We start from the raw sequence: 24,460 nt of genomic DNA, 5'->3' as shown, positions 1-24,460 counted from the left end.
ATGGACAAGACACTTCCATTAAAGCAAATGCAATGTTTTATGTACATTTATGCTACAATAAAACAATGAAGCACACAATGACTCCCTTTGTAATTAAAAAACATATACTCAATATACTCATTTTAATTCGGTTAGTCATGTATTTGGAGCGTATTCTATCAGACCAGTTTGTATTTTATTTTTCTAGTGAGATCTGGCAACAGTGGCGCCAAGGCCCGTATCATATAGACCTCACTGGCCAGGGTTCACAAACCATTAAAATGATTGCCGCTTCAAAAAGCAGTAAACCCATTTCTGTTAATTAATATTTAGTAAGGGTTTTTGTTTGAAAAAAATAAATAAAAAATCTGAATAGTAAAGTAAACAAGTATTGCATTGCTTGTACACAGGCTCATTGGTAGTGCTTAACAGTTAGGATTAATATAAAGCTACATAATTTTCCCAAACGTAGCTTTTTACATATATCTGAACTCTAAACAACGTGCATTGTTGGTCATTTCATTTAGAGTTTTATGAGTCTGTTTCTTCCAGGCGTATGATTTGCCGTGATGTCCCCGCTCGCTTCATCGTTTCTTCTCGGTCAGTCCTGTCACCTCACCTTCATAGACAGCAACTGCACCGCGCCCCCTGCTGGCCGAGCTCGAGCCACAGGAACACGGAAGCAAATGCCGAACGCTTGCAAACTCATCGCTTGAATCACCGAGGAGGGCACAAGGACATGAGCCAAGAGCTTGGGACTATGACTTCTGTGGATAGTTCATAAACCGTCATCGTATTATCTCTGCTCGTCCACTCAGCGCCTTTTCATCCATACAGACGGGAACAGAATGGCATCGATTTTGCTCACCAGGTCTCGGACTCCGTTGATGAAAACATCTAGGTCATTAAAGAACGAATTCAGAAAAGGTAATACAGTTTTTTTTAATACAGGAGAGCGATCAGTATGTGGTTAATTGTATTGTTTTGAACACGATTTGAATGGATAATTGTAATTCTATTTGCCTTTATATTGAGCAAAACGCAGTGAGCCTTATGAACTGTCAAATGTGCGTCACGCAGAACTGATAACTTACAGGCGTACAGACAATAACCGATTTTGTTTTATTTATATAGGCCTCGTGACTACATTCTCCTGATTTATTTACTGTTATTCATTCCGTATATTTCCAGCCATTTCATGTACACTGCAAATATCATGTATGAAAAGATTTCCATCCTAACACTGAAGTCAGAAAGTTCATGACCTAGCCACTTAGCTTTCAAACCTGGCACATACGATTATTGAACGACTGGTGAAGTGAGAGGCTTAAGTGATTAGCTAACCAGCTAAACTAGCCTCACAGATTGAGGCAGTCATAATCACCGAGAACCCTCCAACTTAAACGTTTTCATGGGATGCGTCCAGTACACCGGTTGTACAGGCACAGATAATGGAGGCTCACTGTAACCTAGTGCGTATGTGTCGGTGTCACACGTGCTGGCGCTTTGTGTGTTCATGGTCTGTTACTGTAAGTCATTTCTGGAAAATAACAGTGCTGCAACCGTTGTTGACCGGTGGTTGGTTTGTCTGCTCATTGTTATGGTCTACACGCGAGTCGTTTCCACACTTTTGAAGAAACGTTTGAGTTTGGTTTTATTATGGAGCGTCAGACACTGAATTATAGTTATGAACATCGGTATGTTGTTTGCAGGTGTAGCCAGTCGGGCGCGAACGTCAGTGCGATCAACAGAAAGAAGAAATATAATTTAATGCTCATAAACGTGTCTTATATCGTCGTCATGTGTATAATGCGGCTGTATATCATTTTAGAGCCATATATTTTGCTCAGGTTACTGGAGAACAGGAGCTTGTAGCCTTGTGTGCTCCTGGAGAGGTTACTTGAGGACAGACTGCTTTTCCGTTTGGCGCAGACTGCAATGACTGCTTCCTTATTATAGACCTGTCATAGTAAAGCATCTTTCATATAATGACATCTGTCCGTTAGCTTGACAATACTGTCTTTGGCCTATACATTGATTGCACTGGTTACTAAAATTGGTGGGAATATTTTGATTCAATCTTTTGAATTCATTCTGTTCACATGAAAGATTCATTCAGTGGACCAGGCATAACAATGTGATAATATCATATTATCATAAGCCCCATTCACACATTAAACATGGTAAATTACCGTGACTTTTACCAACAAATACACAAATGTGCTGTTCACAAGCAACATCTATACAGGTGAGATACCATTCTAAATGGATCCAAAATACCGGTAGACTCTTAGATGTCAAATCTTTGAAATTACCATTAAATGCTGTGTTGTTTTCTTCATCCGCTTGGATGAGAAGTGCTTTGGTTTCATTTATTTGTTCAATTTGACAACATTGTTTTTTTATTTTTTAGTGACAGGCGGAAGAGGATGATCATACAGAATGTGTTTTTCTCGTAACACACGAGACACATAGTAGTTATAGTACTGCAGTTACTGTAGTACGCAATAGTAACTGCAGAACTGTGCTGATGAATTGGAAAGAAGGCAGGCTCTCGGATGCAAGACAAAGTAAACAATTAATAGCAGTGAAGCTTACTGTAAACAGCTCAGACAGAGCTTTATGATTGGCCCAAAGCAAACTTCTTATGTTAGCGCATTCTGACCTCGTACATGCTCATACCTGTGATTCTATTCTTTGTTCACACACAGCATTACACGGGTAATTAACTGGTAATGTTACAACTTCTCTTTCGTTCAGGAAAATGGCCAGGACAGGTTTACCTGCATTTTTTAAAAGGTCCTGTTCACTCACGATTTCTAAATTATAATTTACTAGTAATGTAGCAGTAAAGACTGTATGTGTGAAAGGGGCTATAGAGTCACCCTACCCAACCTGGTAAAAAAAAATAAAAAAAAAATATATATAAGCATTTGTACGATGTGATTTCGAATGAAAACTTTTCAATCGGAAACTCAAGTTTTAATTTGAGAATTAAAACTAAAAATGTTTAGAAAAAAAAGGTCCACTCCTAAACCTAGCCGTCAGTGGGGCGTTAGCAGATCATATGAAAGCATACAAATGAGATCGTGCAAATTCACCACCAATTTGGTAAAACGTAAAATAAATATGAACTGCCATTAGATTGTGTTGCCCTACCCCTATTATTTACTGTCCCATCTCCTTTTGTAGTTCCTCTGCACTTTTTACATTTACATTTATTCATTTAGCTGACGCTTTTATCCAAAGCGACTTACAGTTGCTATATATGTCAGAGGTTGCACGCCTCTGGAGCAACTAGGGGTTAAGTGTCTTGCTCAGGGACACATTGGTGTCTCACAGTGGATTCGAACCCGGGTCTCTCACACCAAAGGCATGTGTCTTATCCATTGCGCCACCACCACTTTTTAGAGTTCTTCTCCCTTTTTGGGGAGACACTCTTCGAAATGGAGAGGTGTCAGTGAACGAAGAATATAAGTCAGTCCATAAGAAATAAATGGTAACAATTTGGTTAAAAACAGACACACACACACACACACACACACACACACACACACACACACACACACACACACACACACACACACACACACACACACACACACACACACACACACACACACACAACAAAGAAACCATCACTAGTTTCAGGGAAATAATGCTGTTTTTCTTTCCTAAACACTCTAATAGTGAATCGGAAGAATACAATCTGTTTTTTTATGTGGTTGAACCAAATTGCAAAACTTGTTTAGTAACACTTCAGGTTTCATAATCCTTCATTTGTAATTTCCCTGATTAGACATTTGTCTCGATATAACCAATAATAATACTTTTAATCATTAAAAATGACAAATCAAAGCATATAAATTTTTTTTTTAATAAAACCTTGATAAATGAATGCATCTAATTTAGATTTAAATAAAAAATTCAGTCATACTGTTCACAGTTTTCTTTAAATAAATGATGGAAATTATACAGTACAATTAAATGGCAATAAAACCACAAATCTCTAAACCTTGCAGCGGAAGCAAGTGGCTTCAGCGTTATACCTTGTCTAAATGAAATAAAGCCAATTCTCTTTTGCTTATTTTCCCAACCACAGCGTTGCTGCCACAATCTGTAATTGATTTCGAAATATACTTGAAGTGCTTCCTGAGAAACCTCAGTAACTCCCATGTGTGGACTTTTTGTATTAGCTAGCCTGCAGTAGTGTGGTCTGACAAATGATTAACTACAGCTTTGCATGACAGCCTATAAAGCAGAGGTCTGATCTGGATGTGCATTGTTAGGTAAACGAATGCTGAATAACTTTCATAACATTGAGCCTTTGGTTTGAAAAAAAAACCTCAACCTGCCAATAAGCATGACAACACTGTTTAGGAACAAAATAAAAAAATATTAAAATTGGCAGAAAAGTTTGAATATTTTGTTGCAACTTGCATCAATGTTAACAGTCAAAGAAGAGTTAACTCAGAGATACATTTGCAATGAAGTCTTAACCTACATTGTCTCTTGCCAGAGATGGGGTTTTCTTATCAGGACACTAGCTCAATCCACAGGCTTCTACCAAGCTGGTTAAATGTACCAGCACAGACTGTGACTTGTCACACACAATAAACACGAGTGAGAAGGACACCTGATGCGAACAGCAGTCTGCAGAGTTTGTGCGCTTCTGTTGAATGAGTTGACTCTCCTATTACATATAGGTTCAGGGAATCAATGGACTGAAATAACCATCACTGTAAGTTTATTCATTTGCATAGAGATTATGATTATGCACTTGTTTCCAGACATAAATGAAGTATATCTGTAGGACATGGTACCCTCCACTCTAGCTGTTTTATCACACTCTCAAAGGGACTGCTGCTTCTGATAAGACTTTCTCACAAAACAACAGCCCTAAATTCTGGTGGAGTCAGACTTTATCAGTGAGATGATTTCATATGGGATAGACAGCCCCCTGAGCCCTGCAAAAAGAAGTATTTCATTATATTAATGTTCATATATTTTTCCCTGGCGGTTGCCTTTTGGCACCACTAGTAAAGGGTTTAGCGATGTAGCGTGTTCTTAGTATGTGAAGATGTCATTTTTCTGTGGCTTCAGAGTGACAGCTCAGATGTTGTGCCCAGAATTAATTGCCCATGTGCCAAGATGTCAGCATGCAGGATGTGTTTTCTGCTGTTGAAATGAATGGGAATGTTAACGGATAGCATTATGGAACACCTTGGTTGGATTGCTTGAACATTGTTTACATTCTTTAGGAAAGTCAGTCTATATGAATTGCTTATTGTAGCTGACTTTACACATTAAGCTAGGATAGTGGAAAGCATTTTGACATTAAAAAAACTACACCCTGTTGTACATTTAAACCAACTACGTCCTATCCATAAGATCAGCCAATCTGTTACTTAAAAGGCATATCTGAATATTTGAAGCAGTATTCAGAATTTAATCATTTATATGACGACTCTTTCTTCAACTCAATCCTAGACACACCCTGGATCTGTTGAGCTTGTGTAGTTTCTAATACCTATAACAGAAAGGAAGATTTGTGACCACGAAGTTGTTCGTTTTTTTTTTCTTTCTCCACCCTTAAAGGAACTCAGTCAACACCCATGATCCTTTACAGCTCTCCAAGTTCAGGTTCCTTCAACGTCATCATTATATGCAGGCCGTGTTTGATTTTAAATTTACAGTCCCTTGATTCTTTGACTTTATTCTATTCTGCACTCTTATAAATAAAGGTTCTTTATAGTGGAAAAAGTGTTCTTTAGATTATTAAAATGTTCTTCACTTTAAGAAAATAATATATTTTAAGAACTGTTCTTTTATGGCCTCACTGTGAAATCTCTGTTTTGAAACCTTCATCTTTAAGAGCATACTATTCGGAGAACTTAGTTGTCTACATGCAAATACAAGAAGACTAACAAGCGGATAGAGATCTCAGGCCTTCAGTCAGAAGTTGTCTGACCTTGAGATGTGAGGCCAGAAATCTTATAGAGCTAAATATAGAGAGAGAAAGTAGACCGAAAGCATTTATTCTTCAATGTGAACATCCTGGCTTCAATAGGATTAGGTTGCACAGGGGGAACTTGGCCAAGGGTCTTACATGTGCAACAAACATTATGGCAAGCAAGACAGAGATTAGGCTTCACCGGGCCATTGGAACAAAGGTCCTATGCCATAGTACTAAAGGTAAATGGGATGAGAACGGATTAATTATGGAGTCTGGCCTCCTCCTTTGTCTCTGATTGGATAAGTCAGAGAATCATGAGACTGTTAAGTATATGTAGCAGAGATTGCATGAGGGAAATGGTTCAGGAGGAAGTCAGATTTGATAAATTGCTGTATTTCAGGGAAAGGGAAACAGTATGCTTATGTGCATGTGTGGGATACAGACAGAATGGGTGAGAATAGCTTTACTGGCTTACTCCAGATAAGGGAGTTTCCTGAAGCTATATTTACTGTAAGTAGAAGGACATCCTGCAGTTATAGTCCACTCCTTCACTTTTTCCCTTTTTAAAGAGGTTCATCCAAGAATGTTAAATCTATCAAATATCATTTGAACTTCCACATATTGGAACTTTACACATGACTCTTGGAGACATGTAAGAACTAATGCCGTTTTGCATCACTCACATCAAACCTAGCGCAACACACCTGGCTGAAACTGTTCGAAAAACTCAACCCAATATCTCTGCTTTTAAAACTGGGATAGGATAAATTGTTTTATGATAATGGCACAATAAGCAGGAGGTTTATCTGGTTTAGGTCTTTGAATAGACATATTTAATTCTGATTTCTTGGTATAGTAAAAGTTGATTAGGTTGAAATGTGATCTTGATCTGATGGCTCATCTTGGCACATCCACGTTTTGATACAGGAGAGTCATATTCTACTTTGTTTCTCAGGTGAACACATGCTTTCAACAGAAAATGGGTTTGTTAAAAAGGAACAGTGGGTTAAATAATGAGATATTTGATTATTATAGATTTAACTATAAACAAAAATATAGCACTTTTGCATATGGATTTGGTACTAGTTTCTAGCAATCCATTTCCACAATGCAATTCCCTTCACTTCAAGTTCGGTGGTTTCCTCCTATTGGATGTTCAGACTTCACCCTCTTTTCTCCTGCTGAAGAGCTGTTACTAACTTTATCTTGAGTTAGACAGACTTAAATCTGCTCGGTCATCCTCGGGTATCCTAGTTTGTCACAGATGTCGAGCGTGCTTGTGAAGGTCATAACCTATGAAATGCTACTCTTGAACAGCTGATTGTGTGGTCTTATTTATCTGTACTGTAGTATAACATAAGCATCCATCCAAAGGGAAAAAATGTGAGCTATGTAAACTCTTCACTGTAGTGAATGCAGTGTTTTTGTGTGAGGTCTGTATCCTGATGTAACCTGTATTGAGATGGTGTTTTCATTCAAAACAAGGGGGTTTCAGGGGGTCGGCAAAAATGTTAAAGTTTATTTTTTATTTTTACAAAATGTATTTCAGGGCCGTCATAGTTAATGTGTGTTAAGATTAGATTTAAGATCCATTAGATATTTTAAAATAAATTTAATTCTGCTTAAAAAAAACTGATTAATTGATCATTGCGGGTTTTTTTAATCTGTCTAAAGATGTAGTTTTTAACAGTGAGGGTAAACAACAAATATGCATATAGTTTTGTAAACAAAAAATGTGTTCATAGATAGGCTGATAGGCTAGGCTACAGATAGGCTACACTCTTAACTTTATAAAAAAGTTCATGTTTTCCAACGATAATTTGCTTTAGTACAATGCCAGTTATTACATTTCGGAAACACCTAGGCTAGGCCTAAATGCAATTTTGTTGTTTTTATAAAATGTTCTTAAATGTTAAGAAAATATATTGAAATCTCAAGTTTATTGGTCCCTGGAATTAAAAAGTTTGAAAACTAAGGTTTGTTGATGTAAAGTATTTTGCATAAGTGTCTCCATTGCTCTTTTTCTGATACAATCAGACCTGGGACCTTACACACCTTCTTTTGTGTGTCCTTTTGATTGGCAGAGGTGCATTTTTTTCCCCTGGCTCTGCTTGCAGAAGTGGCATGAGACCAAGTATTTACTCTGTCCTTTTCCATGATCCAGTGCTGGCATGTAGCCTCTAGCACTCTTTATGACCCTCTTATGTTATCATATCATCTTACCATGTATAAACACACAAATACATTACAAGAGCAAGCTTAGGACACTGGTGTGTACCTTTAGATGTTTGGGCATGATGTTCTTGGAGCTATGTAACATTACTTTGTGGGTCCATCCTTATTTATAGTAGTCTCATATGTGTACTGTGTGATATATTTATGATATCTGATGTTTTTTCTTGTCTCTTACTCTCTTTCAGGAAAGTTGTCAGAAGGCATATGCTTTAACTGCACTGCACTGCGGTTAGCCACAAACAGGTAAATGGAACTGAACATTGGGTCAATAACATCATATGAAGTTATAATGTCATAATGAAGAAAAAAGATTTAAAAAATGAAATATTTAAAATATACATGTAATAAAAAAAAAAAGTAATTATGTAATGATTAAAAAAAAGAAAGAAACGATAGCCTACTTTAAATAAGAAACTAAATCCGCTTGGAGGTGGCGGCAAGTCAAGTAATTGAGTCATTCATTCAAACGATTCGTTCAAATGGCTGATTCATTCAGTCATTGAATCACTCAATAAAAAAAACAGAAAATGTTGTGTCTAAAATGTAACTTTAAATTGTTAACTCATTGTTTATTGAACTCTTTTATATATTGATAAATATAAATATTAATTGTACTGTGTTGGGTCTTTATTGAAAGTTTGTACAGACTGATGAATGATGTCTGTTTTCAGCAGTCATGGTGTTCTTGGAGGCAGCATGTGGCCTCATGCCTCATCTGTCCTGTTCCTTGACAATTCATCAGCACTTCAGCAGCGCTTGTCCAGGTCACCTCGCCTTTACTGCGCCATCTTCGTACCTGACCCTGCCCTGCCTGTGCACACCCACTCCACATATCCCAGGACGCTAGCCTGGCCACAGAATACCCCAGTCCGGTGGGTACATACTACAGGCCGTCTCCATGATGATTCAAAGGTAGAGCGTTCTTTGCGTACACTGAAAGATCGCAATAAAAAGCTTGAAGAGGGAGGACCGGTGTACAGTCCGACAGTGGATGCAGAACCTGTGCGACGGACAATACGTCAACGCGTGATTGACGAAGTGAAGCACTATTATCACGGGTTCCGCTTGTTGTGGATAGACACGACCATCTCTGTGCGGATGCTCTGGAGGGTGCTGAACGGACACATTCTGTCACGCCGAGAGAGGAGACAGGTATATACAAAATTAAATAAGGCTTTTTAAGGGGTTGGCACTGATTCTAGTGTGTAATTTAGTTGCATCAATTCACAGAAATAAAATTTCAATTAAAAAAAAAAAGTTAAAAAAGATTTCAGAATAAACAAAGAGAATTTTTTTTTAACATTTATTTGGTATTTATATCACGTAAACTATTTTTCTATCTGCTATTTCTGGTATTTAGTTACATTTGATATTTTAGGAGTGGGGTCTTTCACAAAGGAATCCTTATATTTGGGTGTCCTTGGCCTCAAAAAGTGTGGAAAAACCTTGTCCTAGAGTGTCTGAAAGATAGCCATTGGATGACTGAGTTGATAGGATTGCACCTTCCCAATCAGTCTCCCTCCGTGCCAGTACGTATTAGATAATAACTGTACCCTGACTCCTGGAAGTTGCAGAGCAGCTAGCCAATCAGATTGGAACATTAGACAAAGTTGAACTCTGCTTAAATATCTTTAAGAGAGAGTTCATGCCAGCATGATTGTGTTCAAGTGCTTGAGATTTGGTAATTATAAAGTAGACATCAGACACTTTTGTCCTTAACTGCAGTACTGATTTACGAAATGCTAGTATGTACGATGAAACTCCCTCCACACATATGAATGGGTTCAAATTTGGGTCTATAATTTTTTTTTATAGAAAATACAAGGAAACTCAAATTGTACCACCCTGGGCTTGAGTAACGCTTGTACGCATAACTGTCTTTGACCTGTCAGTGCTTATGTAGTTTTTCATGGTGTAATTTAAATGGTTTGTTTGTCTGTCATTGCCCTGTGGTTTTAACCCAGTGTAATGTAATTAAGTCGTATGTAGTAGGATTTGGAGTTGAAGATTAGAATTGTTCCGTAGTTTAATCCCAGTCCTATAAAGCCTGCCTGGATCTCTTCTATAGCTGAATGGTTTAAATTAGTGCCCTGCTGAGTCTTCAGGGAAAAGTCATTAGAGATTACTCTGTAAGTCAGAAGGCAAGTGGAAACTGAATACATTCTAACCAGCTCACATGACTTCTGGGATTCCTGAACCCTTTAAAGGGTTAGTTCACCCAAAAATAAAAATATTCTGTCATCATTTACTCACCCTCATGTCTTTCCAAACCTGTAATTTATATGATTTGAGTGGTTTTGCCCAAATTTTCTGAAGAGACATTATCGCTTAATACTCTGAATGGATTTAATTTAGGCTTTTATTCACATATAAACATCAACACACACATCAGTTGTGGTAAACGGAAGCTCAAGCATGTTCACTTGACGTGCAAGAACCTTTGAGGTTCATTCTCATGTTACGCAGCACGTTTGAGCTTCAGCAAGTTTGGTTGAGCTTCTGTTTATGTTCAGTGATCAATGTTTGAATGTGAATAAAAACCTAATTTCAATCTGTTCATCATATAAAGCGATTGAGTCTCTTCAGACAATTTGGACTAATCCGCTCAGTTCATATGGATAAGTTTAACTATCTCTTTATGAATTTTTTGATGCGGCAAAGTGGTAGTTGCGTAGCTGTCAATGGAGGGACAGAATTATTTATTTATTTTGAGCAAATTTGATCACAAATACCTTAATTTGTGTTCCGAAGATGAATGAAAGTCTTATGGTTTTGGAACGACATATGGGTGAGTAAATGATGACAGAATTTTTTTTTTTTTGGGTGAACTATCCCTTTAAGATGATCCTTTTGGGTCCAATTTAACATCACTTTTGAACAAATTAAATAACATTTAGATTTAGTTATAGATATATCTAATCCTATCCATTCATTAAAAAAATGCAACCATTCATCCAAAGAATTCAACCATCCATCCAAAAACGTTTACCATCCATCTATCCAGAAAATTCAACCATTCATCCATCCAAAAAATTATTTTATCCATCCTTCCAAAATTTCAACCATCCATCCATTCAAAAAATTCAACCAGCATTTTATAACCCTGCATACGTCCCGGTCCCTCTAGTTGTTACTTGTAAGGTGCCGATTTAGAAGAGCTCTACTTTTGTTATTTTAACTTACATAGTTACATAAGATAGGTGTGGTTTTTCATCTCTCCCTTTCTGAGTAGTTTAATGATTGATAGATCAATACAGCTCACTTTGGCACCTAGTTGGCCACTAGCCCAGGCTGACTCCAGTAAAGCGATGCCCCCCGGAGATATGTTGTCCCTAGGACAGAAGTAAAAGTGAGGTTATTTGAGGCCCATGTGCATTAGTTTTATGTTCATTAGGTGCTATTACCTTTATTGAGCTATCAAACTTAAAATTTCAACCTGGCGAACAATAAAATAGGTGAAAAAATAAAACCTATTAAGGACTTTGACTTGGGCCAGTGAGAAACTACTCAGATCACCCTATTAGTCATGGCAACATGGATAATGTTTTTACACGGCAAGCAGAGAAGCTCACATTTTAAGAAAAATGAACATAGTCTATACTGCTGGGTCAATTCGATTCAAATGTTTGGGGCCAGTTCCATTTTCATTTATTTATTTATTTTATTTCAGCAAGGACCGATTAAATTATTCAGAATGGACCCTAAAGGCGTTAATAATGTTACAAAAGATTACTATTTCAAATAAATGCTGTTATTTTAAACTTCTATTCATCAAAAATTATCACAGTATCCACAAAAATATTAAGCCTAACACCTGTTTTCAACATTGATAATAATAAGAAATGTTTCTCGAGCACTAAATCAGTATATTATGATTTCTGAATGACTATGTTACTGCTCTTCTGTATTGTATTTGAGTTTTCAAGCACACAGCTGATTGTAGCTATCACATGTTTTATTACACGTCGTCTCTGTTAGCACAGTGCTAATACCTTCCCAGCCTCAAATTCTCAGACGGTCTCATGACTCGGCCTGCTGTAAATTGACACTCTAGTGACTATCTATAACTGTATGAAGCCTTTATTGCATTCTAAGTCACTATGTACTGGAAATGTCTCTCACTCTCCGAACAAACGGTCTATCTTTGGGTTGCTAGGATATTAATGCCCAACATTATTAATCCATTACATTACCCCTATCATTTTTCCATAGCCATGGCAATATTATTGAGGAGTTATGTTTGGTTTCGCTCTGGTGATGATTATATGAAGCTACAGAGATAGAAATACCACTTACAAAAATGTAGTGTTCTGGAAAATATTTTGAAATCATTTGCTGCAAGCTAATTTTAAAGGGCCCATTTTAACGAAATTATCACTATTATTGCTTATACTTTGTAACGTATAAGTTAAGTGTTTTTGTTGTTGTTTTTAAAGTCCAGATTTGCTGTTCTTGTTTGTAGGGCTATAATAATAATAATTGCACTGTAAAATTAATGTATTATTATTACTACTAGTACAATTGCTAATACGACTAAATTAAGTTATTAATCAAAATGTTAAACTGTTTTATACTTAGTATGTAATGTAATACAAATTTAAAATGAGTAGGCCTATTTATGAAACCATTATTATTATTATTATTATTTTACAGAACAAATGTAAAATTAAAATGCTATTCTTTATGGCTATAAATGTTAAACCATCAAGCTTTTGCACGGGCAAGCACCTTTCACATTTTCTTCAAAAAATCTTAAAAACTTAAAACAAGCTAAAATCATATTATCTCATTCCTAAAGCATTTGTAGATAGTTTTCCCACAGCATTTGATCTTAAAACATCCACAGCTAGTGTAATACTCGTGTTTAGGTAGTCATGGTTAGTTGTTATCAAGAGCTTACTGAAGTTTTCTTTATATTTTGAGCTCTGTCAACATTAGAATTGTGAGGTATACTAATGCCTCCGCCTCAGCTAGCATCTGTCTCACCTCACTCTTGCTATTCTTCTGACCTGCTTCATCCTTAATCCTGCCTATTCACAACTGGCCTCGCACAGCGTGGGTTCCTTTAGCTTTTGATGTCAGTCATCAACCCCCTTCCCAAGCCCTCTGTCCTGCTCTCTCCCTGCCTCTTCCTTTGGAATGCCCTCACTCTCTTTCTCCATCCTCACTCACTCTTTCCCTGAATATTTCACACTCCAGGCCTCCCTGTTTTCCTCTTCTCTTCCCCCTCACATGCTCTCTGTCTCTGTCTGTGGTGATATACATGTCAATGGGCCAAACACAAAGGCTCTTTTCAGGCCTGCCTGGTTTAAATTCTTTCCTATAGGGCCGCTGACACACAGGTGGAATAAGTAGAGCAGGGACCCCTCTTATAAAGCTGAAGCTCCTTTGTTATCTAACCTCTCATTTTCTAAATTCATCATGTTTCATCAACTATTAGATATGGCTTGATGCAGGAAGTCAGTTCTTGACATACGGAGTGGATGCACCGATGGCCTGACTTTTGTTGGTGTCTGGTGGTATCATCATGATCTGTCCATGATTCTTTATTTTGTTTTATTCTTTTTTTTGTTGCTGTTTTGTTTTAGAGTTTTAGAGCTGTCAATTTTTTACTTTTTTGTGAAATGCAGGAGGAGTGAATCATACCTAAACATGTCCAGATCATGTTAAAAAATTGTTTTTTAAATAACATCAATAAAATATATGTACTTTTTTTACATTCATGTTACAAAGTATTCTAACATAATATTATATTATTTTTTAAAAGCACCATTAGGGTTTTTACTTCACTATTAGGTCTAGACGTTAGGCATACCATCTCTGATCAATAATTACGTTTCATCACTTAAGCAGCCATTTGCTAACATCACTGCTGTCTCATGTTAATTGCAGTTCCTGAGGACGTGTGCAGATGTCTTCCGGCTTGTGCCCTTTTTGGTCTTTATCATCGTTCCGTTTATGGAGTTTCTGCTTCCTATTGCAGTGAAGCTTTTCCCAAACATGTTGCCTTCCACCTTTGAGACACAGTCTATAAAGGTATGCTGACCTTTTGAGTTTTAATCCATAAAAACCTTAATTGCATTTCTGTCTTAGTCATGCCTCTTATGCCAAACCTATGTGACATCATATAATATCTCGCTCTCATGCTCTGTGTGTGTGTGTGTTTTGCAGGAGGAAAGACTGAAAAAGGAGCTGAGAGTGAAGTTAGAGATGGCCAAGTTCTTGCAGGATACAATTGAGGAGATTGCACTAAGAAACAAAGCAGCTAAAGGCAATGTAACCGAGGAGTTCTCCACTTTCTTTCAGAAGGTAGATGATGGTCACGCATGCTCAGCTCTCATCCTAAAAAACAACTCTGCTGCTTCTCCATGTGATTCAAAACTCAGCTCTGTATTGCCACCATGTGGTGATTCTCATAAAGTGCTCTTAGATGAGACATAAGTGCTATGAATGACAACTTATTTTGCTAACTCTCTCTCTCTCTTCCCCTTCCTATTCCCACCCAGATACGAGACTCTGGAGAGAGACCCAGTAATGAGCAGATCATACGTTTCTCTAAGCTGTTTGAGGATGAACTGACCTTAGATAATCTGACACGGCCGCAGCTGGTGGCCTTGTGCAAGCTGCTGGAGCTGCAGTCCATTGGAACCAACAATTTCTTACGCTTCCAGCTTATCATGAAACTCAGAGCCATCCGCGCAGACGACAAGGTTAGAACCTGTCCTGACTCAGCCAAAGTTGTGTGTCAAGATGGATCAAATACTTTTTCATTGTGATCATGATTTATATCTGTTACAGTATGTCAGTTTTGGTCTCACTTTAGTTTAATGTCCAATTCTCACTATTAACTAACTAGTAACTATGACTTTTGCCTCAATAAACTCCTAATCACTGTTAGTAAGGTAGTTGTTAAGTTTAGGTATTGGGTTGGATTGTGGATGTAGAATATGGTCATGCAGAATAATGCATTAATATGAGCTTTATAAGTATTAATAAACAGCAAATATCCTAGTAATATGCATGATAATAAGCAACTAGTTAATAGTGAGAATTGCACCCTAAACTAAAGTGTTACCAATTTTAAAAAAAAAGATGTCTCCTATGTCAGCAAGGCTGCATTTATTTGATTACAAATTAAAATTACTGTTTTGTATTTTAATATTATTTTAAAATGTGATTTATTTTATGTGATGCAAAGCTGAATTTTTAGCATTATTACTCCAGTCTTCAGAGTCACATGATCCTTCAGAAATCATTCTAATATGCTGAATTGGTGCTCAAGAAACACTTGCTATTATTATAAACATTGAAATCAGTTGTGCTGCTTTTGTGGAAACTGAGATACAATATTTTTCATGATTGTTAGATCAATAGAAAGTTCAAAAGTAAAGCATTTTTTTCAAACAGAAATCTTTTGTTACATTATAAATGTCTTTACTGTGTCTTTTGATCATTTGAATGCATCCTTGCTGCTTAAAAGTATTAATTTCTTTAAAAAAAATTCAAACAGTGGTGTGTATACATTAGTTTTTTTCAACTACTCATAGTGACCACATTTGTGAATTGTCATTATGTATTTGGTGTATAAGAGTTCAAAGCAAATTAAACCAATTATCAGCAATCGTATTGGCTAGAATGTCTATATATCAGTTTATTCCTAGCTGATTTCTTTGCACATGTGTGTGATTGACAGCTGATAGCAGATGAGGGAGTGGACAGTCTGAATGTGAACGAGCTGCAGTCAGCATGTCGTGTGAGAGGGATGAGAGCTCTGGGTGTGACGGAGGAGAGACTTCGAGAGCAGCTTAAACAGGTAACACATGCTCCACATCCCTCTGTTATTATTACTCCCCTGTAATACGTCTTCTCATCATGTATTTCACATTTCTGATCATGACAGTGGTTGGAGCTTCATCTCAATCAACACATCCCCACATCTCTGCTGCTGCTGTCCCGAGCCATGTTCCTGCCAGACACACTGTCCCCTGCAGACCAACTTAAAACCACACTACAGAACCTGCCAGAGATTATGGTATGCACACAGTACAGCTGGAAAATACAGTATATACAAAAATTGCATTAAATATAGGTTAGGTTCATGAAAAATATAGTCATATACATACAGATTTTTCTGGTAAAATGAGTGAGTTTGGTCACGTGTGCTTTCACAGGCTAAAGAAGCGCAGATGAAGGTGGCAGAGCTGGACTTCTCTAAAGTGGATAACAAGACCAAGCTGGAGGCCACGCTACAGGAAGAGGCAGCCATCCGAGAGGAAAACAGAGAGCGGGCGCTGGAGAGACTGGCAGATGCTGCAGAGAAAGTGAAGGAACTGGCCGCACAGGTCATTACAGTTACTTTCAGTCTGGCAGTGATACCTGTTGTATAGTTGAAATGTTTATGAAAGGTTCATATGTGTTTCCAGGAGGGTGAGATGGTGGAGTTGGAAGCAAAACGACGGGTGGATGCAGAACATGCTCTTTCCAGCGTAGACGTGGCCATCCATTCAGAAACACTACGAGATACTGCACCAGTGCTGGAGGGTATTAAGGTAACAAAATGACACAAAGATAGTTTCTTCTCTTAAATCTGCTTAAACTTTGGAGATGTGTTGTTAAAGCTTTTATGAAACATTATTAAGACACAAAACCCAAAATATTTACATGAAAACACAGTGATGATGAACTTTGTAAATGTGCACTACTGTTCAAAATTTGGCGGTCAGTATATAAAGAAAGAAATTAATATTCAAATTCAGCAAGGATGCATTTTATTTTTCAAAAGGGACAGTAAAGTCATTTAAAATGTTACAAATGCTGTTCTTTTGAACTTTCAATTTTTAGAAATTTTCCACAAAAATATTAAAAAATTTATTTTAAATTGGAACATTTCACAGTATTACTTTTTTATTTTTGATCAATATTTGACTTCTTTCCAAAACATTAAAACAATCTTACTGACCCCAAACATTTGAAGGGAAGTGTTCTTTACTAATTCACTGTTAACCATTATAAAATAATATTTGCCAATATGAGTGATGTAAGCTATTATAAAGTGTTTTTATAACCCTTTTAATGCAAGTCAGTCCACTCAATGGCCCTTTTGGCCATGCCTTCAGTCAGCTATTTTCTATCTTGGAAATAAACTTATTTATTACCAAGATACCAAATAAAGCCCCATTCTGCTTGAATGGGGAAAAACAGAAGCATCCAAAACTGCTGATATACTTTTTTGTACTACAATACCAAAAATGGTTTAGCAGGACTAACCACGTCTTTTATATTAAATGATTTCAGCTAACGCACTTCAACTTTCCAGAGCAATAAGATAAGGCAGGACTTAATGCAGTTCTTTGCAGTTTACATGACAATAATTCTGACGGTGATATTAAGCTCTGCATTCGTCCTTCATACCTTCTCTGGTGTTACTTATGACTGTGTTTGTTGTTTGTTTGCTGTCATGTTACAGGAATGGCTCTTTCTCTGTTATTATGTGTTGTGTATTATTTTGCGTGTTTATTTCTCCAGTTCGAGCAGTGGCAGAGGTATCTGCGCATTCAGGTTAGATGCTGAACTGCTCCCCATCTGGAGACCACCACACTGATGCTCTGCTCTCCTAGTCACTTTACTGTGTGCTTTTCCCTCATTTACAGTTTCATAATCTGAACTTTTGGTTTAGGGTTAGGCTTAGACTCTTGTAACGCTTGTTATTTACAGCATAACATGCTCAAAAATGACTGAATCAAATGCACATACTGTTGCGTGAATACAGTGATTTGAAAGAGCAGAAGTCTTGTGTGGTTATGCCTGCGTCCTCCTTTCCACTTCACTCCAATTCTCTGTCCCTTTATGAGTATGTGTGAGCCTGTAGGACAGTGCATATGTAAGATGCAGTAAATCCTAATGGTTGTTTGTCTTATGTGGCTCAGAGGCCCACTTCATAAGCCTTACGATGTGTTTCAGTTGGTTTTAGTGACCTTTCTGTAATCACTTTTGCTGAATGGAAGACCTTCCTTTCCTCTGACTGATCCTCTTTTGTCTCTACATCAGTGTTGGGGAGTAACTTTACTTCACTTTTCAAAAGTGTGACCTGTAGTTCAAATGGTTTCAAACCAGCGATGCTTTTCCAATAACAAGTTGCACTACCATTAAAAAGTGTGGGGTCTGTAAGAACTAAGGTCAGTAAGACAACTGTTTTAAAGACTTAAAAACTTAAAATCTTACCAACCCCAAATTCCATCAAGCAGCAGTGTAGATTGACAATTTTGTTATTGTGTTGTCTTACAACAAAGCAAGCTGAGGCAATAATCAAATGTTCCCAGCAAGAATAGATGCGCTAGTGAGAGTATTCATCATTTAGATATGCATCAGTTTGTGCACAGTTCATATCATAAATGAAATTCTGCTGTTTATCATCATGTATTCAAATCAGTTATATAGAACGTTTTTATACAGTTCATTGTATATATCTAGATTAATTATTGTGTATAAATTTTATATTTAGTGCTATGCCTCATAGGTTTAGTGCCAAATAGTTAATAAAATAATCATTTAATAAAAAAAATTTTTTTTTAAAGGGTAGCTTTAGTAGTTAAACTACCGTGTAGCTTGAATATTGGTGACTATAGGGAGCCGAACCCACAGTGATATAAGCAAGGTTTTGGAATAGATAATGATACTATTTAGTTATTTTATTTGGAAAAATAGCTTTAGCTAATTAAATAAAAAAAGTTACAAAGAATTTCCATCCATTTTTATATACATTTCATCCCTAAAAGTATTTGTTATATACTTTATACAATTTCTGGCATTTGCACCTAACTCTCACTTGCACCAAAAATCTATCACTGATTCCCCAACACTGCTGTGCATGTATGTAAATGTGTGTGTTCATAGGAGTGAGTGTTGATGGACACTGCGTGTGTCGTTTTTCAGGGGGAGGAGATCACTAAGGAAGAGATTGACATGCTGAATGACGCCTGCACCAAACTGAAGCAGCAGAAGAATCTCCTCACCAAAGAGAAAGAGGAGCTGGAGGAACTAAAAGATGATGTGCTGGAGTACAGCGAGGTGTGTCTTCTAAGAGAGACAATCATTAACAAACGGTTCATTTTCATTTCTGTCCTAAACATTTAAATGTGTAATCCACTGTGTTTCTCTACAGGACCTGGAGGAGATAAAGCGAGAGCTATCCAAGACGGGACAGGAGAAAGTGGTGGAGGAGTCTAAGGCAAGTCAACATCTGTTAAAGCGAGTCAACCGAATGATTGGAAGAGTGGATAAGATCATCACTGAGCTGGAGAAGGACAAGGTGGTGTTAGACGGACAGATGGACAGCAGCACCACACCACCAATTGGGTAAGAGACTTTGATTTGCTGAACGAATGGATTTTTTTAATGGCGATTTTGGTTTCTGTGTTTGAGTGTATGGGAGTATCCACGTTACATCATCAGTAATGCATGATGAGAAGTTGTAATCAACACAGTAAAATGGTGGTGGAAGAATGACCTTAAAGGTTGTAAACACGAACCAAAAAAAGGGTTCCCAGTCCAAATAAAAATCATTTTTTGTTGTTTTTTAGATTGTTCTTTGAGAAACATAGTGACTTGCCAAGGTAAGGACAGGAGTGACCTCTCGCCTTCTGTTTCGTTTCCACATCAAAAGAATGAATTAAAAAAATGTAACACTAGGGATGCACCGAAATAAACATTCTGGTCCAAACCCGAAAATTCTGCACTTGGACGGAAACTGAAAATTATTTTAACGTTTTTTTTTATATAATTGCATTAATAGTAGACTTTTTAAGAAATTTCAATAGATACAAGCCAATAAAATAAAATCCACACTTTTTTTTAAAGTAACACAAAAATTTGACAGAAAATATATTAATAATAAATATCAATATATTACTCTTTATTCCGTTCTATGCAACAGAATCAGATTTAACAGATTTATTTTTTGACCAATTATCCATGATATTATCCATTATATATTATCAGAGCATGTGAGCAAAGCGTAGCAGGGAGCACATCAGTGAACAAGAGGGTAGCGTCATTTTACTAGGGTTGCCCAGCACAGCTATATTACACTGTTACAGTACAGTAGGGCTATTCCAAACAGAAACAAGTATACTACTACTACATAGTACCGAAAATACCATTATCGGCCGATCATTTTCGGCAGCCGAAATTTCGGAGCATCCCTATTTAACACAAATACTAAATATTTTAGGGGGTCTAAAGTGTGATTTCATTTGATTGAGTATTTTAATCCATCATCGGTTTGCTTGTTATTTCTTTTATTAGTCCTGTTTATTTCGTTATTGTTTATTATTGGTTATTGTGGATTTAATCAGCTGTGAGATTACGATTGTTCTCTGAAATCATCCTCTTGTTCATTGTTCTCAGTGCTGCAGGTAAAACACGGATCAATTATTTTAAGGCCTTTATTTTAGTCCTCTGTGAAACTACAAAAAAGGCTTGAATGATTTAGTGAAAAATTCTTAAAGATTCGAGAATCAATTTCTAATTACGATTAGTATTAACTCCAAAGGCACTCGCAATCGTCTCTCCTGGGAACCCTGCACGGCTGTCTTGGCATGCGATTGGTTGATCATTGAACTTACTCATCCTCCACCATCTTACCCGCTGTGTTATCAAGCAACCGTTTCCTGTATGCAGTGTGTTCTTGTCCTACAGGGAGAATATAATAAGCATCAACGAGCTAATTACAGTCATGAAGCAGATCCAGAGTATTCCTGAACACAAGCTGCTCAGCATCGCAGACGCACTCGACGAAAACAAGGATGGCAAGATAGACATTGACGATGTCCTCAAGGTAACAAGATGGGCCTTCTTTGGTCACTCATTGATTTTCCTTCTTCTCCTGTTTGGTTGAATCAGCATTTTAGTTTGACTGACGTTTATCTGGCGTGTGTGTATGTTAGGTGGTAGAGCTGATCGATAAGGAGGACATCGATATCTCCACCAGCCAGGTTGCAGAGATCATGGTGATGCTGCAGAAGGAGGAGAAGTTGGTGGAGAAGGAGAAAGCCAAGGAGAAGGTCGAGAAGGAGCAGGCAGCTAAACTCCAAAACTAGACTTACCGTGTAGGGGAATGGAAGAGATCCTGAAGCTATTGAAGCTTTTTCAGGTCTAATAATATGTTCAGATTCAGAGTGAGGCTAAAAACGGTGCGGACCTACGCTCTGTATTCATATATATATGAATTAAGAAAAAGTTCCCAACACTTCTTCCCTTGTTATGGGGAAATTATTTCCATGTTGTACTAATTTGTTCCCATGGTTTATTGATTCGTTCCCTTGGTTTAGTTAAATTGGGGCAACAAAGTAGTACAAAGTGGAACTATTTAATAGGTGGTGGCTACGATATCGTACTTTTCCCTCAAATGTCATGTGCGGTGCGCCGTAAATTCAAAGATGAATTTGGAAAGAATGTTTGTTAATTTGGTCTCGAAAAGGCCCCCTCTTAAAGGTGGAGTGAGTCATTTCTGCTCCACTACTGGCACAAAAAAAACGTTGTTTGAGCGGACTTGTTGGGATGGACATAATGCCATCAGCACAACCAATAGCGTGAGTTTGGTGAGGAATTATCAGTCATTACTTTTGTGGCCCAGAAATTGCACACTTCAGCTATAAGATGAAAAAAAAAAAAAAAGTACTTTAATAGTACTGTAAATTTACACCCTGGCAGTGATGTCATTTCCTGAGATCTGAGGTCATTTCCTCGCTTTTGCACATTACATCACCTGTCACCATCATTCCACTGCTCATTCAGTTTGATTTAATTGCATTTTTATTTCTTTTCAGTTCACAATCTATTTTCATGAGCTTGTTGAATGTTGCTCAGAAGACATTGATATCTCACTTATGTTTATTCAATAACCAAAGAAGGTTTGTTGCAGACTTTATGCTTCATTTAACGCTTGTACATACACATTCAAGCCACCAAGCACTGCAGCTTTATGTCACACACCAAAGGTCTGAAATAGTATTGGGATGTATATCTTCAGCACTTGAGATTTATTCAGGGCAGAAGTTTTTGTACTGACTTGAAGACGGTAGCAGAGTTAGATTCATAGTTTTTGATGTGCGTTGTTTATTCAGCTTTTATCTCGGGTTGATTTCAGCATCACATTTACATTGTGGCCTTAGCATTCAAAAAATCCCTCAAAATCAAATCAAGGGAATAAATTGAGATATAATATAGCTATAATAACATTTAACAGTTCAACATTGCAAGTATTTGCATTGTATGCTAACAGTTAATATCTGTGCATTGGGCGTCTCTGTTAGCTGGCTTGGATTAATGATAGATGAAGAGTGTTTGTATGTGTGAAAGAGTACCTTGGAACCTGAGAGGCAAAAGATGGAGGTCAGTGCAGACAGAATCAGGGTACAGCTCAGCCATCCAGTCAGTATGTGACCTGGATGATGGCTTATTCCTTACATGGAGAGAGCGGCAGCAGTATGTTCTCATTGCAGAGCACCTACACTAACTGGAATGTGTCGATCAGCATGAGTCTCGCACGCTTACTGGTGGCGTGACTCTGGAAGCATAGTTTCACAGGGCACATAAGGCCGGGAATACATCATCTTAACCCTAAACATGTCATGGCGATGGACCAGCATGTCTAACCTCAAAGCACAGTTCCTGTGCTGTGTCTCAGACGGAGTGTCTAGGTGCCTATTTCACATTGTGTCCCTTAAAGGGATAGTTCACCCAGAAATGAAAACGTGGTCGTTCCTAAGCTTTATGAGTTTTTTATTCTGTAGAACACATGAGATATTTAAAAAAAAAAAATTCTCGCTGCTCTTTTCCATTAGACAAAAAAACTCATAAATGTTGAAAACAACATGAGAGGGACTAAATGATGACAATTTTCATTTTTGGGTGAAACTTACCTGGGGGACCCTTAATTATAGTAACGGCATTTAGGCCTTTAACTATATACATGAATTAGTATTATCATATCGTACGATAGAAAAAGTGTTTTTTGTTTTTATTGAGCGAGTATTTTATGCTAATGTGTAATTGCACTATATTCAGAGCTTTAATTTTCCTATTTGGCGTGTCGATCTAGACTCAGGAAGATGCATGTAATGTCTGTTTGCACATTGATAGATATTTTGGGGAAACTTGCACACTTGAATTTTTTAAGTGGTAGATATATGATGAATTTTGTAGAAAGGTATAAAGATACCTTACAGATTGTGTTTTGTTTTGCAATTTTTAAATTTAAGTTATCAGATTAATTTATAAAAGATGGTGCATGTGCACATAAGTGACCACAGACTGAATGAATTAAAGATATGATGTAATTATCCCTGGAAACTAATTTACTGCTTAAGCTTATTTAAATGGATTGAAAATATTATTTATTTTCCCCTTATAAGGCCTGTACTTTGTGTTTTAGTATTTTTATTTTCATTTTTTTGATTATTCTGTATTTGTTAGAAGGTTCAAAACCTAAATACTGTTACGCTAGTTAATTTGTAGACTGAACAATGGGTGGAAATGAGTGATATGTGCAAAAAGGTTTTTGAAAATCAGTATGACGCAAAATAAGACATTTTTATTTTATTCTTCATACTGCCGGTGTAAATATACTATTTACATACAAGTGGTTCGAAAGTCAAATAAAATCAAACTGATCTCTAAATTGAATGCTATTTTCCCCTTTTATTTTTGACTCATACATTTCATGTTTCATATATTTTTTTTTTTTATTATTTAATGCTTTGCTTTGATATGCTTTGATGCCTGATGCCTTTTCACTCCCCTGCTGCATTATTCACCCGTTATCACTGGCAGCATCTCTGCAGTAATAAAATATTTAATTTGACTTGTAAATTCAAGTATTTGTATACGTGTGTGTATATATGAAGAGTTCAGATGCAAAAGCCTCTAAGTGCCATCTGAAATTTTGCATTGCCATTTAAGTGAAATTATTTAACTTAAATATATGAGCTTGATAAAAAATTATAATTCTAGAAGAAAATTTCTGATGGCACTTAGAGGCTTTTGCATCTGAACTCTTCATATATATATCACTATGTGTATATATATATATATGTATGTGTATGAGAAAATCAGACGATACAGGACTGTAGGAGAGTCACACATAAATTGAGCTAGAATAATATCTGAGATGAAATGGCATAGAAGTCCAGGTATTTTCCAGGATATATTTTTATAAGAAAGGATATGTTTAAAGATAACATTTAAAATTGAATTGAATTGAATTGAATTCTAATAATTCTGCACATTCCC

At 36.9% G+C, this 24,460-nt stretch overlaps 1 protein-coding gene and 1 long non-coding RNA gene across 6 annotated transcripts; one reads left to right on the top strand and one right to left on the bottom strand.

The window, feature by feature from the left end:
* The first annotated feature begins 631 nt into the window (after nt 1-631).
* letm1 (leucine zipper-EF-hand containing transmembrane protein 1) lies at nt 632-23,854 on the top strand. Of its 5 annotated transcripts, none has more exons than XM_082153629.1 (15): nt 632-906; nt 8,356-8,413; nt 8,845-9,322; nt 14,063-14,206; nt 14,342-14,479; nt 14,677-14,880; nt 15,864-15,983; nt 16,071-16,202; nt 16,342-16,512; nt 16,594-16,719; nt 19,103-19,237; nt 19,332-19,525; nt 19,750-19,782; nt 20,849-21,005; nt 21,115-23,854. In XM_082153629.1, the coding sequence occupies exons 1-15, from the start codon at nt 828-830 to the stop codon at nt 21,265-21,267; spliced, it is 2,322 nt and encodes a 773-aa protein (XP_082009755.1). In that variant the 5' UTR covers nt 632-827; the 3' UTR covers nt 21,268-23,854. The 5 variants fall into 5 exon arrangements, with proteins under 5 accessions (XP_082009755.1, XP_082009756.1, XP_082009754.1 ...); XM_082153630.1 differs by having other exon boundaries at nt 8,842-9,322; nt 20,867-21,005; XM_082153628.1 differs by having other exon boundaries at nt 8,842-9,322.
* LOC309486387 lies at nt 2,900-8,347 on the bottom strand. Its single transcript, XR_014201501.1, has 2 exons — nt 3,378-8,347; nt 2,900-3,176 (listed from the first exon to the last, which is right to left on the bottom strand). It is a non-coding gene; the product is annotated as an uncharacterized lncRNA (long non-coding RNA).
* Nucleotides 23,855-24,460: the final 606 nt, after the last annotated feature.

This window comes from Leuciscus leuciscus, assembly GCF_965113295.1.
Source record: "Leuciscus leuciscus genome assembly, chromosome: 22".
NCBI classification, from domain to species: Eukaryota; Metazoa; Chordata; class Actinopteri; order Cypriniformes; family Leuciscidae; genus Leuciscus; species Leuciscus leuciscus.
Note: the sequence above shows the minus strand (reverse complement) of the source record. Positions and strands in the feature narration are given on the sequence as shown.